The sequence below is a fragment of the Epinephelus fuscoguttatus genome, linkage group LG8, assembly GCF_011397635.1.
Source record: "Epinephelus fuscoguttatus linkage group LG8, E.fuscoguttatus.final_Chr_v1".
Lineage (NCBI taxonomy): Eukaryota > Metazoa > Chordata > Actinopteri > Perciformes > Serranidae > Epinephelus > Epinephelus fuscoguttatus.
Genome location: NC_064759.1, coordinates 46,019,902 through 46,042,978, shown reverse-complemented (window position 1 = coordinate 46,042,978; position 23,077 = coordinate 46,019,902). Strand labels below are relative to the sequence as shown.

Genomic DNA, 23,077 nt, shown 5'->3' with positions numbered 1-23,077 from the left:
CAACAATTCACGCTTCACAACGGCACTAGACAAGGATGTCCACTCTCTCTGTCACTTTTTTGAGCCACTTGCAGCTAGCATACGACAAAACAATAACATGAAAGGTATCAGATCAATATCCACGGAACACAAAACAATCCTCTATGCAGACAATGTGTTGATCCTCCTCCAGGAAGCCTACTCATCACTACAAGAATGTCTGTCATTAAATCATTCTCATCTCTATCCAACTACTCCATCAACTTATCAAAATCTACCATTCTACCCCTCTGCATGGACCAAAGGGATGTGGCAGCCCTCACCTCACAGTTTCACCTTCCCATAGGAAATATTAAATGTTTAGGAATCCACATATCCCCCAAGCTGTCAGAGCTGTTCAATCTAAATTACACACCATTACTCAAATCAATACAAAATGACCTCAGTTGCTGGACAAATCTACCAGTCTCACTGTCAGAAAGAATCTCAACAATAAAAATGTCAGTCCTCCCTAAAATTAATTACCTATTCACCATGATTTCTTCACTTCCAAATTTACCCTGGCTTAATTCCCTCAATACAGCAATATCTCAATTCTACTGGAAAAATAAAACATCTCGTATAAAACTATCAACACTACAAAAACGCAAGTTTCAAGGAGGACTAGATGCACCCAACTTTGAATTATATCACTTGTCAAGTCAGTTAAAATACTTAAAACAATGGCTTCACATCATGATTCTCACTGGTCAGAAACCGAACAAGCACTATGCAAGAATATAAACCTTTCAGATCTCCCATTCATCAGCCAAATAATTAAAAATGACACTTGTTTTCAGAATATTTCCATAGCCTCAGCTCTGACAGCTTGGTGGAAGATATTTCGTATCAAAGGCTCCACGGTTGCACCATCCACTCGCTCACCAATTTGGAACAACCCAGATTTTACAATAAACAGGAAACCATTAAACTTCACATCATGGAAACACAAAGGTATCACACATCTCCACCATATTGTACAGGATTCCAAAATCATCAATTTTCAAGAATTAATCCAGAAGTTCGACATTTGTAACAGTCAATATCTCCGATACTTACAGCTTAAGTCCACCATTCTCCCCAAAATCAACAGTACATTTAACACGCAATATCAAACAATTATTATAGATGAATTTTCAAAGATTTCCAGCTCTGTTAACTTACTCTCAAGTATTTATACATTTCTAAACATTACTGACACTTTAATTTTTCTCCCAACCTCAAAGTGGCAACAGGATCTTTCCATCACTCCAAATGCAGATTTCTGGTCTCAGATATGCAAAAATAACTTCACTCACTGCAAAATCCCAAATTTACAACTCATTCAATTTAAGGTTAACCACAGAACACACTACACAGGTGAGAGATTACATAAAATGGGTTTCACTACATCAGATCAATGCACTTATTACACACAGCACACCACAGACAATTACATGCATGCTCTCTGGCACTGTACACCAATTAGACAATTTTGGACACAAGTCACAGATCACCTATCACATATACTAGGCTGCCACATCCCCCTATCCCCTCAACTCTGCATCTTAGGAGACATATCATGTGTACAATTACATAATCACATTAAAACTACACTGTTCACAGCCCTAGTTGTCGCCAAGAAAACAATCCTCCTAAACTGGAAAACAAGAAATCAACTGAACATCATACACTGGAAGAATCTGTTAATAGATCAAATCACAATAGAAAAAAAGTCTGCATCAATTAATCACAGCATACCCCGTTTCAACAAAACTTGGTCCACATTTATTCAAAAAACCACCTCTACAAATGCCTGATCTCAATTCCACAGAATCTTGCAACACACCTCGTTTTTTTTTTTTGTTTTGTTTTGTTCTCTTCCCTTTTTTATCCTCCTCTCTCTTTTTCTCTTACTTGTTCTATTATTATTATTTATTTTTATTTATTTATTTATTCTTTCTTTGCTGCTGTTGTTATTAATATCATCATTATCACTGAAATATCCACACATTCAAGCACTTACAAATACAGATAACACACATACTTACACACACACACACACACACACACACACACACACACACATACACATGTGCAGCATATACACAAAAATCCCCAATTAGTTAGGCTACCTCCTTGTCTATCCATTTGTCTGTCCATCTCATCATCTGTCTGTTTGTCTGTCTGTCTGTCTGTCTGTTTTGTCTACCTATGTATCTGTCTGTTTGTCTGTCTGTCTGCTGGTCTGTTTGTCAGTATATATGTAAGGCCACACAATAACCCTCCTCCTACTTGTTTACCATCAAAGATCAATGTTAACAACACAAGGTGTATTACTATGTAAATATTTACTTTCTGTTTGATTATTTACCTTACTTCTTCCTTATGTTGTTTAACTTTTTTTTAGTTCTGTAAATAAAAATAAAGTTGTCCTCTAAAAGTGTGTGTGTGTTCACTATATGCGGATGATGTTTTATTATATTTGACAGAACGCTCGTCAGCAATACCACATTTTAAGGACCTTATTTCTCAGTTTGGGTACTACTAAGGATACAAAGTAAATGTGGAAAAACAAACTGTTAAACTTCAGAGTGGATTTAGATGGCCCAAAGAATATATATGCCAAGGTACTTAATACCTGTTAACTACCTTGGCATATATATTCCTCCATCTCTACAGAATTTTTATGATGTTAATTATGGTAATTAAGGTGGCCTTAAACTTCCCAGTTTAAAATATTATTACTGGGCTGCACAAGCCTCTGATAGTATGGATCCAGAATGGTACATACACCCACTGGCTCAGTATTGAAAAAACATATGTGTACAGAGCCAATGAAAATCCTACCCTTTTTAGATGCCCCTACACAAGAACTTTCACATTGGACTTGGGTTACTCTTAAAATCTGATATAAAATAAAGTCCACTTTTGGACTACCAAAGCTAATCTCTTCATTGACAAGTACTAGATCTATGATGACCATTACACCTAACAGTTTGGATGCCAGCTTTAGAAAATGTTCAGATCATGGACCGATTTATCTGCATCAGTCATTTTAACAATGATAATCCTAAACACTTGAAAAATGATTTCGATCTCCCCTGGACAGATTTCTTTAGATTCTTGCAGCTTAGAACTTTTTCGACAATACACAATGAATGGGGTAAATTCATAAAACCTACATCAATAGAAAAACCATCTAAAAGAAATACAAATGGGAATTGGAGACAAGAAAATAATTGTAAATAGTAAGTGGATAAAATATTTTTAATCAATTGCCCCTTTTCCACTGCAGGAACTTTTCTCATTTACCTGGGATTCTGAAAAACCTCCGTGTGTTTCCACCAAAATTACCCGGGTAAAAAACTTTCACTCAACCTCAAATTTACCCTGGAAAAAGTAACTAGTAGGGGTGTAGGACTTTTCAGATTACCCGGAGCGGGGCGGTGTGCCAAAGAACGCTGATTGGTGGAACACACACAGCGTTCTGCACTTCCTGGTATGGGCAGCAGCTGCAAGCTTTATTTCACTTCTACAGGCTCCACTTCGTTTGTGTTTTGATGAAGGATGGCTACCGAAACCTGGTACTGAATTAGCCCAGGGGCTAAATTATCAAAGACCGTAGTATTCATCAGCGCTGATGGTATCGGTTCTTTTGTGCTGGCACTGAACACCTCCACACACACACATACATTGACGCGACACGGAACCAGTAAACAGCTGAGCGGCTGCGGTGTAACAAACTTAAGATAACTCGAAAATGACTCAAGATGACGGCAGCTACAATCGTTACTGTAAGTGACACTAACCCTTAGCGAGTAAGAAGCCAATACTTTATCAATACATGTGTTCAGACAGCATGAACATATAAACATGTAGACAGTGATTTTCAATATGCTCTGTCCACAGTCTCTCATCCACCCTCACTAACGTTATGTCTTACACAAGGACAGCATGCTACTTCAGCTGATAGTGAATTGTTACTAATGAGCTCAAATGACAGCTGTCTGTATGTAGACTAACTTAGTTTGACACTTATCTTAAAATACTTTTAAACTTAGCTGCTGGCTGAGTCAAACAGCCCCCAACTCTCTACACCAGCATGTAACCAGCCAAGCTGGCGGAGCCAGATACAGGGCACACACCGAATCACCTACGTCATCATGCTAATATGAATAAATTTCCCAGAACTTTGAGGTGCAGTGGAAACGCAAACCACACAGATTACCAGGAATTATTTTACCCAGGTAAATGAATTCCTGGTAATAAAAGTTCCTGGAAATGTTGGTGGAAAAGGGGCTAATGAATCTACATAACACTCTACAGGTGAGGCGGAGGTGGGAGGCAGAGATGAACATGGACACTTGGACAGAAGTATGCACTGAGGAGCATCTGTTCACAAATTCCAACATATCCAATAAATTCAGATGGCTGGAACCAGACCCTCCCACATAAAATACATGGACACAGAAAGTCTGGGACCTCTATCAGATGGAACAAATTACATATTCTTTAAGATTACAAACATCCATTTTTACTAAACGATGAAGTCCTGTCACGCCTTTATTAATACAGTGAGGTTTATCATCCAGTAGGGCTCTGCTAGACTTTTGCTTTTATATTTCCCCTATGCACATATCACATACATATATTGTTTGTTGTACAGATTTTGCACCCTGTACTTTTCTTATTTTTTATTTCTTGAAAAAAAAAACCCCAAAACAAAAAACTTGTACCCCTTTTTTAATTTAAATTTTGCTTTTTCTAACTAATGGGTTAATATGTTGGAGTGGATATTTGTGTTGTCATCTTATGTTTATGTTTAGATCATCTCTGAATATAATGTATACAAATGTTATGTAAAGCTGGAAAAAAGGAAAATGTATACGTTGTATTATTGATGTGAACTAAATAAAAAATAAGTTCAAAAAATGAGATTAACAGATGAACAAAGTCAACCTGATCTCACAGAAATGCGTGAAATGACCACAACCTCTTAACGCCAGGGCCACACTGCCCGCTCCAGCGCAGCGCACCGAAATTCTCGCGCGCGCCGGAGCACCTCCGTTCACATCAGACGCGCATTTCTCCATGCCGTCAACAAGCGATTCTGCTCCCAGCTCTTGTTTTTCACTGCCTGGCTTGTCAGATTCCCTCGCGGCTCTCGCAGAAAATAGACCAGATGCCGAACTGATCGCTGCAAATCGTGAGCCTGCCGCGGAGCTTCCCGGCGCGGCGCGGCCAGTGTGGACGACACAGTCGGTTAACATGGGCGCCGAAAGGAAACTGCCTTCTCTTCTCGGCGCTTCGAGGCTATTCGCGGCGCTTCCGCGGGCGGTGTGGCCCTAGCGTAAGACTGCATTCCGTGGTGGCAGCACGTAATGAGTTAAAATTACGTGCCGGTACCACGGAAACAATTCCAATGTAAAGTCAATTAGGATCCATTGTCATGGTGGACACACGGATTCCCTGATTCAACAACGTCACGTCAACCTCGTTTTCCTCAATGATATCTTTAACATTTCTGTATACACACATAAACACCAAAGTATCCTTGATAACTCAACAATATGACAGGTTAATGTCAAGGCCATAAAATAAAATAAATGTATTTTGCAAGCTTTTGATAGCGTAGGGCTTTAAGAGCATTGTGCTGTGGGCGGATGGGGCGCGTTTGACTACTGTTTTGTAGCCACTGTCTGCCGTCTGTGGGCTTCATTCCATTTCAAATTGCTGTCTGTCTGCTGTAACCGAATCCAAACGCCACTAATAAATAAATAAATAAATAAATAAATAAGAAGAAAAAAATAAGGCTGAGCACGGAAGAACCAGAGAGGAAACACCATCAAATGGAGCCGTCTGCATCTAGAGGCGGCAACCTGGCCACCCTCCACCCCACCAGGGGAGAGCAGACCCCAAGCCAGCGCCACAGAACCAGCGGCCGCCCCCTGGTGTAGACGGCTCCCACTGAGGAAACACTGGAGTTAAGAACTAAACTATGATAAATGACATAAAATGTTAAGATGTAGGCCTAACATAAAATAAAATCGTTATTAAATAAAACATATAGCCCACAATAAAAGTAGAGCATGCTAAAAGTAAATACAATAATAGGCTAAATAGTGTCTAAACAATAATAAATTGTATCTAAGTTATCTATTAGGCTACCATTCCACTCTGTAAATAGATTTTAAAATTTCAATATAATTGTAATATTATTTTTGCTTATTTCATTATTGTTATTATTGGTTTACTTTTTAGTAGTATTGTATTGTCTGAGGATGACTGATTTTAGTAACAATCTACAGTAAAGAAGAAAAAAAAAAACAAGCAAAGAAACACATAAAAATCATTTTATACACTGGGCCTTCAAAGTGCTCTCTGAAACTACACCTGGCATGGCTTGTGTCCAAAAAATGAAAAAATCAAAACTTTGTCATAGAGCTAAACCAAATACATCATTGGAAAGGTCTCAACCTGGAGAGTAACATATGTCAATATGAAGATTCTACATGGCTCCTGCTTTGAGCCATTGACCTTTGAACCTTGACCTCAGTGCATGTTTGAAGGCGTATAACTCGGCAACAAAAGGTGGTACAGACATGGGACCAACTGTTATAGAGAGCTCTTGACCTCAGCTATCATGTGAGTGTAGTCAACAACTGGGGATGCTGTCAGATATGGGTAAAATATAGATAAAATTCATTTTCACCCACTTAGAAATTAGATATTTAAAATCTGATTACACAAGTGTGTTTACCATCCCCTTAAAGTCCACAGTGTACTCTCAATTCAGTATTTACAACTTCCAAATCTAGGAAAAACACTTGTATTTTTCAAAAACTACAATTTCCAGCTTGATACATATCAGCAACATAGTTGTACTTCTTCTGATTTGCAAAGTAGGGTTCTAAATAGGGTAAAAAGATATATCTACTGAATATATCTAATATCTAGTAAAGCCAAACTAGTAATTACACTACACCTAGATGAACTATGTTAAGAAAAAGCAAGGATGTTGGTTCATTTCAAATATTTTAGATAGTACTCTAGAAACGGCGTTTTTGGGAGTCCAGTTGTAGAGTTGTCAAATAGTGTTGTAAAAAAGTAAATCTACTGAATATATCAAATATCTAGTACAGCCGAAATATCATGTTATTATTATTATTATTATTATTATTATTATTATTATTGGTGGGAAATTATAACAGAGGAATGTATTTGCCGTTTTAATATCAACAACACTTTTGTGTGTTTTTGTGTATACAGGACGTTGTTGAATCAGGGAATCCATGTGTCCACTACGACAAAGGATCCTAATATGACTTTACATTGGCAATGTTTCCGTGGTACCGGCACGTAATTTTCAAACCATTACGTGCTACCACCACGGAATGCGGTGTTAAGAGGTCGTGGTCATTTCACGTATTTCTGTGAGATCAGGTTGAACAAAGTGGAGCATTTAGCAAAACAGTTAGATACTTTCCTCAGGAGTTGGTGGAGACCAAAAACTGAGCTAAAAGAGAGTGAATATTGGACCTGCATTCATCAGGTGGACACAGACAGTCCTCCAAATGAATGATGTTGTTGCTCTGTGTCTGCTGGATGAGGAAGTAGATAATTGTCTAAGGCAACTTGTCTTATCAACTCTATAAGACAGTACTATTTCAGTCTGTGTCTGTCATCCTTTTGCAGAGTTCTTCTGCCTCCAAACGGCCAAAAAATCTGTGGGCCTCATTCACCAATGTCTTCAAAACTTTTTTCCAAAATTTGTTCTTAAGAAGTTCTTAAGACGTGTTCTTTAATGGCAGAATTGAATGATGAATCCCAGTGTCTTTGTAAGTTGACAGCGCACTCAATTTGATCCTAATTAGCAAAGATAAAGGGCCTACAAATAACCATGAAAGTGCGTGAGACTGCAGAGCAGTGTGCACACAAGGGGGCTGAGGAAGAAGAAAAGTTGAGAATATTAAGTCAAATATGCCCAAACAAAAGTCAAAAGAGGGTGGAGCACTGGAGTCCAAACATAAAAAAACACCCCTTTTTTTAAGTGGAGGTGTTTCTGCATGAAGCAAACGCTGAGTGAGGAGTGGTGATGAAATAACACAAAAAGATACATGGGATGCTAAAAGTATGTGAAAATCAACCACCGGACAAACACCGCAAACTTTATGCATTACAGCACCACAACTGTGAGGACTGAGGAGAGATGAGTGCTGCTGTGCTGCTTAAGCTATGCATATGTGTGTTAAGAGAGAAACAGAGAGGGGGGAGAAGGTGAAGGTGGACTCACACAATGTTTCTGTAAATATTAATAACAACTTACACAAAATGCTACTTTGTCACTTTTTGTGCCACCCACCTGAACCGCCTGATATTTTCTAGTGTGATCAATCGTTGGTGACATGATTTTCATTACCATAACTGATGTGAACTGAAACTGGGACCATAATGCTTTTTGATAAGTAATTGAAATAATTATTAAAAATATTATAAATTATAAATTTTCATTGGAATTTGAATCCTATAATATTATACAACTGAAAATTTTAAGAAAACACAATAACCAATTGTTTTGCAAAAACATGTCCACACAAAATGTGCATAAAGGTGCTCTTGAGTGTGCGTAGATTCTGTTCTTACCTAAGAACAAATCCCAAATAAGACCACATTGTTGCATGTCAGAATCTTTGTGAAAACTGTGTAAGTGGCTTTTAAGAAGAAATTTCTAATGGTTGGTGCTGCCTGCAGGGACTGTGCCTACAGCAACTTCATTCAGGCAATTTGGGATCAAAGTTAAAAATTCAACAAAATATTTATGTAGTAAATGTTTTAAAATGACCTTCCTTTGTGGCTGGGTACAGGAACTGAGGCCAGTTCCCTCAGTTATTTTCATATCAAACACTGTTTTGCTGTGTGGCCGTCTGTTGTTGTGTTAAAGGAGGTTGTCAAAATCTCATCTTCATCGTCTCCTCAGAGCTGCTTAAGTTAACTTTGCTCTGCAAACACAATTTTGTATATCCATTTTAAATGAATATGTCACATTTTTATCTGAGAAACCGTCTGAAAGCTGTGTGTGTGTGTGTGTGTGTGTGTGTGTGTGTGTGTGTGTGGGTGGGTGGGTGTGTGTTGCCCCCAGGTGGTGGAGGACTGCTACAACATCCTGAAGGAGTACAGCTTCCGTTTTGTGAGAAGGGGTCCCATCTTCGTGAAGGGGAAAGGGGAACTGCTTACTTATTTTCTAAAGGGAAGAGACAAACAAGGTTCATTTATCAACGGCTCCTCTGTCACTCTGCCACACCAGGTGGTGGACAGCTAAGAACCACACACACTAACACACACTCCCCAGCAATCACATCTAGTATGTGACGATTGCAGGGTGAGGCAGAAGAGAGTTTTTGGAGAAGTCATTCACCTGAAAACACACTGAAACCAGGACTTAACTGAATGTTTACAAGTAAAAATAAAATAACCACTGACACACTTCATACATACCACTTGTTAGTGAACACACACACAATTCCGGTGTTTGTGGAAAGATTTATGTGCCTGTAGAGATTGTATTTCAATTTGAATGCCATGTTTAAGTTCAGCCACAAAACTCAAAGCACAAAGAACTGGATCAGTTAACAGGAAAAAATAAAAAGCCAAGTGCTTCACAATAAAAGGCCAGAACAGCAGACAACTAAATACAGACATTACAAATAAATATTATGCGACTACATAAGAAATCTATGAGTATGAAGTAAACTGGTGGTGTTTCAAATGTTAACAGGTTCTCCTGTGACAATACCAAAGTGATGTGTAACATCTTCCCCAACATTCTCTACCACACTGACAGTATAGTCACCTATGAATGGAAACAGCCTCCATGCTGACTAATGCTGCAGATCTCTCAGTTTCAGACACACACACTCTGTTTTAAATGATACATCTGTTTCACCAGCTACCCAAAGGCATAGTTTGGATTTTTTGAAGTGGGGTTGTATGGGGTATTTATCTATTTATCTGTAGACATTACCTACAGTATATGTCAGTCAACATGCCCCCAGTTTGGAGAAGCAGGCTGGAGTCTGACATGGAAGTTAAGTCTACTGCTGTGGAGGGGTCAGCAACAAAATGTATTTCAACCACCTAAAAAAATCAATATCACTTTAGGTGTATGCTACAAGAGTATTTTCACCGCTTTACATTTCCGTCAGACAGCTCATTCAGACAGAGAAGCCTTTAATTGCTTCCGTTTCCCATCTGTGCTCTCGTGAAAGGCACCAGACTCTATTGAAGCATTGAAAATACTCTCAATGTTACGTACACTTAAAGGAGTACTCTGACGATTTGGGAGTTATGCCCTTTCTCTATCATTGTCATATTGAGACAACATGATCGATATCTTTTTTGTGTCTGTACGTCCAGTGGCTGGGTCTCAGCGGTTAGCATTGTGGCTTAGCTTAGCGAATACAATTGAAGTCTATAGGGGGTCAGTAGCCTACTCGGTAAAAGTGAACAAATAAATGTTACAGAAACCCTGAAGCTGGTATTTCTACATGTGCATTTAAAATAAACATGTTTAAAATTAATTCGAAAAACAAGAGTCCTTTTTAGTCTTTTCAGAAGAAGTTTGATACACGGAACTATAGTGTGTTTACGCCCTGCGCGGAGGGATACACCGGTTAGCAACAGCTACAGCTGGCTCTGGGACAGGTACGCACTCGGTAAAAGCAAACACAGAGACGACATGGATGATATTACTCACTAGACTGAAAGCTGTCCATCAGCTCCTGCAGGCCTGGGGTGTTTTTACCGGTTTATCTTAGGAACATGAAAAAATGTTTTAATCACGCCAGGATTAGTGATTCCTGCAAAGTTTTTACTCCTTGTGATGCACTGTCTGCGGCGGTTTTCCTCCTGATGATATATCGCTAGCATCCCCAACGATCAAAATGATTCCACCTCCAAGCCCCGCAGCTACACCACCAATCCTCCCCTGACCTCCGTCTCCCCTCCGCCCCTTGCTGTTCCGCTGCCTCGGAGGATTCAGCCTCTCTTCTTGCCCGCTCAGCATCCAACACCTGGAGTTCCTCATCTGTATACTCCGGCTCAAACAGGTATGGCTCTGGATCTGTGTCCACTACAAGAAACTCTTCAAAATCGAAGCATTTGACCATTGCAGCTACTATAGTCCGGAGATATTGTTCGACTAAATAAACAACTGAGTTTTGTTTACAGGCTACGTCTGTGCCTGTGCCTGTGCCTGCTCACCGGTGTATACCTCCGCAGATCACAGCGCAGGACGTAAACACATTATACTTCCCTGTATCAGACTTCTTCTAAAACTACTAAAAAGGACTCCCATTTTTCGAATTAATGTTTAAACATGTTTATTTTAAATGCACGTGCAGAAACGCCAGCTTCAGGGTTTTAGTAACGTTTATTTGTTCACTTTAACCGAGTAGGCTACTGACCCCATATAGATTTCAATTGTATTTGCTAAGCTAAGCCGCAATGCTAACCACTGAGACCCAGTCACTGGACGTACAGACACAAAAAAGATATTGATCATGTTGTCTCAATATGAAAATGATAGAGAAAGGGTATAACTCTCAAATCATTGGAGTATTCTTTTAAAATGATACAGATTTCTTTCTTTTTAGGTGGGACTTTTTTAGGAGGCTAAAATATGTTTTGTTGCTGACCCATCCACAGCAGTAGATTTCTTTGCCTCCATATCGGACTCTTGCCTGCTTCTCTAAACTGGGGTGTGTTGACTGACATCTGCTGTATATAATATACGATCTATGGCTAAGTACCCCATACAACCGCACTTCAAAAAATCTGAACTATACCTTTTAACAACTGGTACCTTAACCAATCAGCTATCCAGACAACATATATTAAATTTAGTTTCAATCACATTCTATGCTACTGCAGAACAGATTGATATTCAGTTGAAAAAAAAAAGGGTTTTGAATTTGGCCATTTCAGCATGAGGACAACTAACTCAGTAATGCCACTTAATGTTAATACAATGATGGGCTTTATCTCTTTCCATAAACATCTCTCATATAGAAACCAGAGAGTGCATATTGAGATGGACCATCGGTCCGTCCCAAGTCTCTTAAATTACTGCTAGTTACCTTACCTAGCCGACTTTAGCTAGCTGTTTAGCCCCTCCCACCTAAGAAAAAATGCGAGGAGCTAGCGCTAGGAGCGATGAGCGAGCATTGTCGGTTTAAGAGACATGAGATGTCCTTTCCACTGAAGCGTCACGTGAAGCAACATCCATTCCTGATGACGGCGGCACCGCTGGATCTGCTCCGTAAAGCAACCAGCGTCTGGCGCTACTAAGGGTACATCCCAAGTCTCATTATATTCGCTGACCAAAACAGTAGCCCCCACCCCCTGTTGTCATGACTCTGGTCACACACTTTTGCATGTATTACCATTGTTATTGAGTCATTTGTCGAAGTTTGTGCAATTACAGAACGGTCTGTAGCCCTGCTATTCCACTGTCACTGTGATGAGCACTATCATTCAATTAACTCACAATCATTACTCTTTGAAGTAGGTACTTGAAATACAGCGATTCATTGCAAAGAATGCACGTAACGGGTACTTACTCTTGTACTGTTTCTCCGCCATCTCGTTCAAATGTGCCAAATGTAAAGGGCCGGTATTTATACGTCATGGCATTCAGCTGAAAAACTCTTCCGGATAGGAAGCTCTTGACCATCCTAGCTCGTAGCTGCTTAAAGCTTGCTGCTAGCTCCTAGCGCTAGTTACTCGCTGCACAAATAAGAGACTTGGGACGGCCCAGAAGATGGCGGACCTCGAACGACTTCCGGTTCAAGCAAGGAGCTAGCAGTAGCACTATAAAAATAAGGGACTTGGGACGGACCCCTTGTGTCTCCACTTCCTCCCTTTGTACAAAAATGGAGCCAAAATATCCCCATATATCTGCTGCCATCTTGCACTGTTGACCTCATTTGGAGCCAAAGTTTGAGCAGTAGCGATCTTTGTGGTATTGAGTTCCCACCCATTCACCTGTACAACCAATGGCGAGCTGTGTTGTTGATTGCAAGCACACTGATTGGCACACAGAGTTGTCAATCATGTCAGTCCCCGTTTTTTTACAACATCAAGTCACTGATCAAAACCAAACTCATTAGAAAAATGAACATTTGAACAAATATCAGTTAATAAGAACTACCTAAAATGACAAACAGTTTTTGGTGAAAAATGTATTTGATGTGTACTTTGACCACACCCCCTCTATCTGCTACATAGAGGGGTGTGAAAGGGCAGGGTTAATGACCTATACTGCAGCCAGCCACCAGGGGGCGATCCAGATGTTTTGGCATCACTTCTGGGGAGTTGTCATGTGGTCCATCTTTATTATACAGTCTATGGTGGAAACAGAATATCGATCACACACACACACACACACACACACAGCCTTTTTGCAAACACACCAGTTTTGATGCCATGTCCTTAGCACATTAACACTATGTGACTTTTGGATGCTGTATTCTGGACCTCTCCTCATTTACAAAATACCTCCATCTGAGCTCAGATCTCCTGTCTCTGGTGAAGAAGAGAATTTGGAAGTGGACCAGTGAGAGGCCGGAGTGTGACGATACAGACAGATCTGCCACTTGCTGCTGCCAATGTGTGGTCATGGGTGTGTCTAATAGTGTGCACATAGTGTATTTTTCCACAGTCAAAGTATTCTTTCTCCTTGATTCTGATCTCGGAACAGGTTGGATATGTCTGTGCTGTGCTCTCCTCTCTGTTCCTGGAGCTCGCGCAGCACACCTCACCGCTGACATCTGGACACGTGTGTGCCTTTCAGCTGTGTTGACCATGAAAGAGAATACACGTCTGTGCTGAATGTTTTAGGAGAGGGACGGGTGACACTGTCCAGAGGATAGCACACATGTGGATTGATGGAAGTGCCTATAACAGCTGTGATCATCATGTTATCAGAGTTGAAGGATTCCATGGACCTCTGGAGGCAGGGAACATTCTTTGAGTCATTTCACACTGCTGTGAAGGATAATTCATGTTTCTTTCAGCTTGCTCTGGTTGTAAAATTCTATTGGTTATAATAACATTTACAATTAATAGCTGAGATCTGGAAACTTGGTGGTATCAGCAAAGAAACAGATGCAGTCAGGTGATCAGACAGGTTGGAAACAACAGTAAAATGATTAGCCAGACTGTCTTTTGTAAACATCCATCAAAGTTTGCAGACATACTTCCTGCTTTAACTTTGACCCACTGTACTTTCTGTAGTTTTGTGCACAGTTTTCCTGGGATTTAACATTTCAAGTGTGCTCACTTTACATTTAATCTCCAAAAAAATATTTGAAATCAACTGGAAAGTGCTGATTTGTATCCAGCCCATCTGAATGTCTGATTGCTCACGTTTCTCAACCCATCAGACCTGTTTCAGTGATGTCACCATGACATACAGTCTCAGGAATTAACTCGGTGAGTGCAATGTTGGAAAAGCCTAAAAGGTTGCAAGCTGTAATAAATTGGGGCCGTATTCACAAACATTGTGAGAATATGCTCGGAGAGCTCCTTACTTGGCCTTAACATTTTTAGCAAGGCGTCCTAGCTTAGGAGTGTTTTAGGAAAATTCTCAGAGAAAGTCTGAAAACAAGGAAGGGACAGAGACCTTTACCATAGTGTGGAGGTGTGGTTGATCTCGTTGCCAGGTATGACGCATTCTAATAAAAGGTTTGATTGCTTGATGGAAGAAAAAAGGAAAAAATAAAAATGCCCTCTTTGTGATAATGGGCATAGAATGGGCAGTGAAATCTAAAAGGCCTAATCATAGAATTTAGTCTCTCCTGTTTACTTTCTGTTGAGTAAATTGTGAACCATCCTTTAAAAGTGGCCGCCAGAAGGTTTGACAACCCAGCTCTACTTATATAGTAGTTTATTCACATGCTGATACTTGATTTATTTATTTGCCCATGTTTATTTTCTATGCATAGTGTCACAATCACTTTCGTTTCGTTATTGCATTAGGTGAAAGGGTGTCTGCAGATCCTTTAAAAGTCTTAAAAGGCATTGAATAAATCAATATAAAAATAAGGCCTTCATTGGTATTTTTCACATCTTAAATCAATTGTTAAGAAGTCTTCAACATGCTAAAACATGGGAAGTAGAATTGTCCGATTTTTTTTTTCTGATATTGCATTATAACATCTCAAAATAATTGGCAAAATCAAATTTTTTAAAAAACAATTTACCAAATACCTCTCGTGCTAAAGTCACACAGATCAGGATAGTAGAACCATCACTCTCGCAGTTAAGTTACAAAAATCAGGATAGTAGAACCAACAACACTCAACACTCTATTTTTTTATTGGAAAGGATGTTGGAAAGTGCATATTTTACAAAAAAAAATTGCAAACCAAGATCAAGACTTTGTGGCATGGCTACAACCAAAGCAAGGCAATGCATACTCAATGTTTGGTACGCAAAAAGGTTTTTAAAACTGTGCCAAATGGGAGTGAAGGTAGTGGAATCCCATATGCAGACTGAGAGACACAAAACCACCAAGAAACCTGCTAACGAATGCCAGTTCTGTTCAATATTTTCTTATCTTAAGACAAAAAAGTGTAGGAGATGTTTCTTTCACCTGCTTGACAGTTTCGACTGTGACTCCAGTCTTCCTGTCAGTCAGCAACACGTCGGATGACTCTTCTGAGGAAGAAGATAAGAAAATATTGAACAATTCTACAGTAAAACGACAAAATGAACCTAGTCAATCTATATGCCATCTGTTATACCCTTTTCTCCATGCCTGGATGGATAAAAACAGTCATGTTTTATGTTACATAAAACATTTTGGAAAACTGACCCTAATCTTAAGTAATTGATGTCAGTTGATGTTGTTAATATTAATGTGTTATGTTAATGTATTTTTTTTTTTTTTTTTAATGTTTCTTCACATTTGGTCATTGTAAAATTCGTCTTCAATTTTATACCAAGTGGCATTAAATGTCTTAAAAAGTCCTCACTTGCCTTAAGCTGTAGGAATCCTTGGTGGGAGAAGTGAGTGCTTCTCCAATGAGATCGACTAGGAACATTATCCTGCACCATCTAATCTGTGGTGTTTCATTAACTCACTGTCATTCAGTGTTTGGAGGATATTTCTCCTACTTCTTCATCTTTATGCCTTTTTCTCCTCTGCTTCAGAAACTCTTAAACCTCTTAAAAGTCCTCCTGCCTACTCCTGACAATATTTCATCTTAGGGGCTTTCTTAAGGACTAAGATGCCTTGAGAATAACTTAAATCTAGCAGGATCTAGTTTAAACTGTAAGGGGGAATTTAAGAAAATGTCATATCTAAGATGTTTCTTAGAATTTTGTCCCCAAGGAGTAACTCTTTGTACTAGGAAGTTTTGTGAATACGGCCCCTGAAATTTTCCTTGAACTGTATGGTGGTCATGTGGAACAAGAGGGCTGTAACAAAATCATTTAAAAATAAATTGATGAAATATTAAATTTCATGATGTAAACTGACAACAGCAGCAACAAGTTCAATACATGATGTTAAACTTGTTGCTGCACAAGATTTGGATCAATCCCATTCTTACCTGGTATAAACATACAGTTTGTGTCTGGATAAACATCTGATTATGAGGCCTTGGAATTAAACATTGTCGTAATCTCAACTCCTCCTGCACAGTGGTTGGATCTCAACACACTTTAGGTGGGTGAGCCAGCTTATGTTCTGTTGCATATTACCAGTGCTGTCCGACCACAGTGCTGTTAAGTAATGGTTTTTACCTTGCTGTCAACCATTGCCATCGAATAGGTGACCCTTCAATTTGCTGGGGACATTTTCTGCAGAATATGGTTAAACCTTGTTCAGACATGTCCATCTCTGATCTCAGTGTGAGCCAGACTTCCTCCAGATGTGAATTCTCTGACATCAAAAAGATGTTGGACTCACATTAATTTTGGTTGGAATGAAAATAGGGTTGAAAATAATTTAACTTTGGTATTCTACATCAAGATGACGTTGGCATGAGACATTTGGAAGACACTGGATTTTCGCTACTTAACACAACCTAAAACCAACAAAATATCAATATTAACATTAGGCGTCCTGACAATGAATTTTGCTCCCACGATGTCACTACCCAAATTCAACCAAATATTAACTTTGAAAGACATCTGTGACCAGCTGGGATGTGAATTCCCTGATCCAGATACACATCTCATGTTAATACCAGGTGGACATGGGGTCTTAAAGTTCTGGTGAATTCTGGCCTGAAGTTTGTTATTATCTGTGTCATGTTAGTCTCTGCTTGCTTGGTCTTGTACATTTCAAAATGGACACGGACGTGTACAGCAGACATGCACAGGGTTCTCCATATGCTAATGCATTGACACATACCATTGGCAGATGTGGTCTGACTGGTCCAGAAGAGTTTTTGGTCCATGCAGAAATCTGCAAGAAGTACACACAGACCTGGACACGGGAAAAAATTGTGTTGTCTGCACTTAACCAACCAGCAGCATTTTCTTAGTTCAGTTTCACCTGATGTGGGCAGTAGGAAGACGGTAAGCTCATGTCACAGAACTCATGTTTACTACTGTAGGCTGATCCAGACCCTTAATTGTACCACGTGTGCATATTAGCAGTGATGCATTAATGAAAGAGGAAAAACATGAGAAAGAGAACTTGGAAGTGTGACCGAGAAGAAGGGAGGAGGAGGGAAATACCTCAGCATCCAGACCTCTGACAGAGAGACAGAGTTCACTGGCAGAGTCTGTTCACAGAGGCTCAGACAAGGAATATCCGAGTGAATAGTATCCTTGTGAAATTAATATTTTAGTCATAACAGATCTCCAGCATTGGTCAATGTTATATTTCCAAACTGTCATCACTTGCCGTTACTTAGGTAGATTGATTATTCAACTCATAAATCATGACATATGGCTCTCCCCCACATTAAAAAAAGGCCACTTTTATTAATAAAGTGTCGTACTGGTATCGATATAGGCAATTCTGGCCCAAACCAAATTTTTGTGGTATCGCCCACCCCTAACAAACATCTGGTGGTGACAACAACTACCTAAAATGACAGAAACCATCTTTGGGAAAAAAATTATTTGAGGCGTACTTTGAGTGTTCAGTTTGACCCACATCCCATTCATTAACATGGAGGGGGCAGGGTATGATAAATCTGTGGGTAGGCTTTATGACCTATACTGCAGCCAGCCATTAGGGGGTGATCAAGATGTTTTGGCTTAATTTTTTTATACAGTCTATGGTGGAAACAGTGTAATTTATCTGTTAGAGGATACATCCTCTCACAGCTTCATTAGGTCTCACTAGCTGAATCAAGGTGGAAAGACTGCACGCCTAAATCAACATGATAAATGATAGTACATTGGCAAAGTTTGTAAAGGGTCACTTGAAGCTTAGAAAACTAAAAACATGTTGACCTAATTATGTGAGCCAGGCTGCTCATATGCAGGAACTGAAGCCCGTCATGGTGCGTCATTTCAGTCACAAACCTCATTTTGCTTGTGACTACACACTAAATTAGATTGCATATGGGGAATGTCTGACATTACTGTCCCTAAAGTTTGTATTTCAGTTGTACAAGGCTTTATTGTGACAGCAGTGACCTGCAGAAAAATGAGCATGAGTGCACATCTATGTGTGTTTTGGGGGAAATTATACGTATAGTGCACTTTCTTTTGTTGATTGTAAAGCCCATTAATGTCTGTAGAATGGGATGGAAGTGCAATAGTTTCTTCTACAGGCCCAATGCTCTTCTCTCTTAAGGAAAGGTAAAATCATTTCTTCCCCTTCAATTCATATTTTTATAATGTTATATGAGTTTTATTCTATTTAAAGAAAGGGAAAGATGACTGATTTGTCCCTGTTGTTCATAGAGTTTAGACAGTGTTTATTAGTGAGATATATTCATTGGAAATGACACGGACATTGTTTTTTTGTTTTTCTTTTGTGAAAGTGCCAATGATAAAGAAATGGCTTTAGATGTAAAAAAAAAAAAACAATAACAACAACAAAAAAACCTAAAGCCACAGCTGTTTCCTGATGTGTATTTTAAAACAATCTCAGGCTTGAGAATTAAATAGCACTTTGAATAATGTGTCATGATTCCAGGTTTTGGTTGAAACAGTTTTTTTTTTTTTTAGCAAAGTAACAACACAAGAACACTGAAATGTCATCTGGACAATCCCATGCCAATGAAGCCAACTGATGGCTTCAGAAAGCAACATAATTATTCAGTCTTGTAGTTCTAGTTGTTGTTAGTGTTCATCTTTTGTCAGAATTTGATTCCGAACTCTGATTCCTTTGAGTTAGACACTGTAGATGGACTTAGCCTGTTCTGAGCAGTTAATCCCAGTCATGTTTTTAAGTTGAAGACCTTCTCATTGAGTGTCCCCTCTTTTGTTTCAGTTGTCATCATAAGGTGAGTTATTAAAAAAATAAAATAAAAATAAAGACAAGCATCAGAGTCATGATTACTGCACAATGAAATTAAGCTACAGAGCACTGATTGTGGAAGAGCTCATCAGCTCTCCAGTGTCTCAACAGCAGTGCAAGTCAACTGAGTTTGAACAAAAAGGCCGATAAAAGCACCAGCTAATGAATCAAACACGTTAAATGTAATGAAGTGTAAAGGCAGTTCTGTCATTACTGCTGCTGCATTTCTTTGATGTTGACAAAAATTACCATTTATTTAGCTCAGTGCTTCGAAAAGAAAGAGAAATGTGTTGTCACAGAAGCCAGGTTACATAAAAAAAAGCAAAAAAAACAAAAAAAAACAAAACTGACTTTCAAAAAGAGGTGGAGAACAAAATAAGAAAACTAAAATCTTTAAATAGAAACTGAAGTAAAACCTTGGACCGTACTCCACCTGTAAGTCCATGTGATGACTGTCTCATTTTTTAATGCAGTAGCCTGCAGATTGGTAATTAGAAGTCCACCTGCAAGGTTTACCACCATTATGTATGTTATAGAGATATATTTTTGTTCAGTCACAAAGAAGGCTATACAAGGGATTTATATCTTATTATTTGCAGGAACAGATTAATAGGCACTATTCATCGATTTATATGACAGCAGCAATAGTAATGCGATTCCACGGCAACGAGTAAAACGGTCTGGACGGTTGTCTAACAGCCGCTTGCAGTCTCTGCCCTCGCAGACTTTACGTGGTGACAGTGAATACGTCACACTACGCACAAGTGAAGTCCACAAGGGCTCTGTCCGCAAGTCCAGAAGGTGGACATTTGTATTCAGCTTTTGAGTAACTGTCACATATGGCAGTAATTGTGGTAACACCAAAGGTATAATGGGCTTATGTAAAAATACATAAATAAACTGCAATATCAGTGTAATCTTAATAATTAAAATTGAATGTCATACAGCGACGCAGCCCGCGCAAAGAGACGTGAAGGAATTTCCGCCGACGTCACTGCGTTTGTCCATAGCAGGGCTGCTGCTGTCTGAGAGCAACAATAACAAGACCTATCCAACAACTTAAACGCGGCTATAACGGTACCTTACAGCGCTGAGCACTACTAAAATCCTCAAAATGCGGTTGTCGAAATAACTCTGGCTACCGTTTCTTCGTCGTCCGAGTCGAAAACCGGGTTATCGCCGCGGCCACCGCCGCGGAACAAACACGGAGACTCGGCCGCAGGGGGAACAGGGCAGTTCGGGGCTGCATCTGGGTCAGTGGGCCTGTCGGCGGCTGCACCGGCGGGTTTTTTTTCCCCTGCAGTGTCCCGTTGCGCCTGTCAGTCATTTTTATCCACATCGTTTCACCTACATAACCCTTGATAACATGCAGGCTAACGGGGCAGGACAGGACCGAGATTCAGAACTGTCCTGCCGAAACGGTGCACAGAACGGTGAGTCGTCCTCCACCGGAGTAGCTCACTCCAACGGACTTCAGTCTGTCACTAACAATGGAAACACTGTCAGCAACAACAACAACAACAACGGAGTGTCAGCCCAACCCGCATCCAACAACACTAACAGCACGCCGGATTCCAACACGGGCGTGAAAAAGAAGAAGCGTCTGTCTCAGTCTGAGGAGGATGTCATCCGGCTCATAGGACAACATTTACACGATCTAGGTCTCAAGTAAGTGAGCCAGTTGAACTCAGTTACCGTGTCATCAGCCAGCCGAGCCTGATCAGCCAGCTGTCAGATGAATTCTCTTACTTAGAGCCATTATGCAGCTGGGACAGTCATGATGACCTGCTGTGGACATGGTGTCTTATATTTAGTGTGGGAAGGGAAACATCCCACACCTCACTTGGAAAATCGGGCAGTTCGGTACTGGCCTGTATATCAGCAGTGCGCTAACATTATTAAACATAACTGAATACATGTTCGGAATCTGAAGGCCACACAGGTGTATTCTGCCTATAGGCTACATAACCCACCAAACAATCGATTAATCAACTAGTTGTAAACTATTATATTAATCGCCAATTAATTTCATAATCCATTATGTTTTGTTTTAAGAGAAACGTCTAAATTGTCTGATACTAGATTCTTTAATGTGAATATCTTTAGTTTGTGGACAAAACAAGACATTTGAGGATGTCATCTTGAGCTTTGGAAAACACTCATCAACCTTTTCACCATTATCTGACATTTTACAGACAAAACAATTAATTGTTTAATCAAGAAAATAATTGGCAGATTAATCATCAAAGGAAATAATTGTTAGTTGCAGGCCTAGTTCAACAGAATGTTATGGAGGAAGGTAACAGTAAGCATGTCATTACAGCCAAATACAGCTTGGTGTATCTTTGCCACGAAAAATTGTTGCTCTTAAACATGTAGAAAAACTGTAAGTTTTAGACAAAAAGTAATTTGGCTTAAAATTGCTTGATTTTTGAACAGAGTTTGGCATGGGTTCTCTCCCACTGATCAGAGCACTACCGTTCATTTGTCCTTGATTAGTTTTGTAATTGGCACACTGTGAGCGAGAATGTGAAAAGCATGGATGAAGTGAAGGGTAAATGTACCCAAACTGAGGTCACCACCCTGCGTGACCCCACCATGATGATACCACCCATAACCTGTTTATAGCTGGATCCCTCTTGATAAATCAAATTGGATCCGAGTGTAGTTGTTAATTTGCATATTTATCAAGCCAAGGAAACAAATGAAACTATTTCCAGTACATTAAAAATACAATCTGATGCTGCACCTGCCTCTGATGTTTTTTGAATCAGCTAAATAATTGCTGTATCTCTTGGTATTGTATCTCTTATTACTACACTTGACAACTAGCTGGGTAGTGTTAGCAGCTGGCTTTAGAAAATTAGTAAAGATTACCTGAGTGGCTACAGTTAGCCACTGGTTGACATACCTAGCTAATGTTAAACACAATAAGTTCTTAAATGGTTTGGCCCCACCTCCATTAAGAGACTTTGTTGACTTTCGCAGCAAAAGGTCCATAAAATCAACACGAATATCCTCGACAAGAGACTGTCTTATTCCTTTTCGTCGTACTGCCTTTGGGCAGTCAGCTTTTTGTAGGCCTCAACTCAATGTAATGCCCTACTGGATACCATTAAGAACTGCAGCTCCATGTACAGTTTTAAAATGAACTTAAGGACACTGCTAAAAGACTCCCAGCACTGCTCTCACTGATTTTATAATACTGCTGTGTGTGTGTTTGCGTGTGTGTGTGTGTGTGTGTGTGTGTGGGGGGGGGGGGGGGGTATTTGCACATGTGTGACATTGACATGGACGAACAGTGTCATTCAGCCAGGTGACTCATTTTCTATTGATCTGACAGAGCAAAAGACTCTGGCAAGAGAAAGGGAGGAGGTGTGTGCTTAATGATCAATAAGGACTGGTGTGACATTATGACAATATGAATGTGTGTGCGGTGCTGTCCCGTTCCTACTTGGCCTGCGCCACAAGGAGAATAGGCTACGTGCATTTGTAGTTCGTTATTCCACTTCCGGGAATACGGGTGTTGGCACCAGAACTTCCAGTCTAGGGTGATACCGAACACTGGACAGAAGAGAAGAGATGGCC

At 39.7% G+C, this 23,077-nt stretch overlaps 2 protein-coding genes across 9 annotated transcripts in view; both read left to right on the top strand.

Annotated features, from left to right (window-relative positions):
- Window positions 1-10,432, top strand: part of adcy3a (adenylate cyclase 3a) — a 120,183-nt gene extending 109,751 nt beyond the window's left edge. Inside the window, exon 21 of the mRNA XM_049583121.1 lies at window positions 9,140-10,432. Within this exon, the coding sequence (XP_049439078.1) occupies window positions 9,140-9,319 (180 nt within the window). The 3' untranslated portion in view covers window positions 9,320-10,432. The remainder of the gene's footprint in view (window positions 1-9,139) is intronic.
- A 10,006-nt stretch (window positions 10,433-20,438) lies between these two features.
- The window catches only part of wdr26a (WD repeat domain 26a), a 154,707-nt gene continuing 152,068 nt past the window's right edge, over window positions 20,439-23,077 (top strand). For 5 of the 8 annotated variants that reach the window (XR_007449789.1, XR_007449790.1, XR_007449791.1 and 2 more), the window contains exon 1: window positions 20,440-21,157. Coding sequence is in view for 4 of the 8 variants with exons in the window: in XM_049583157.1 (XP_049439114.1) it covers window positions 20,856-21,157 (302 nt within the window). In the remaining 4 variants the exon portion in view is untranslated. Of the gene's footprint in view, window positions 21,158-23,077 lie in introns of all 8 variants that reach the window. The other 3 variants (XR_007449788.1, XM_049583155.1, XM_049583154.1) reach the window with 2 other exon arrangements.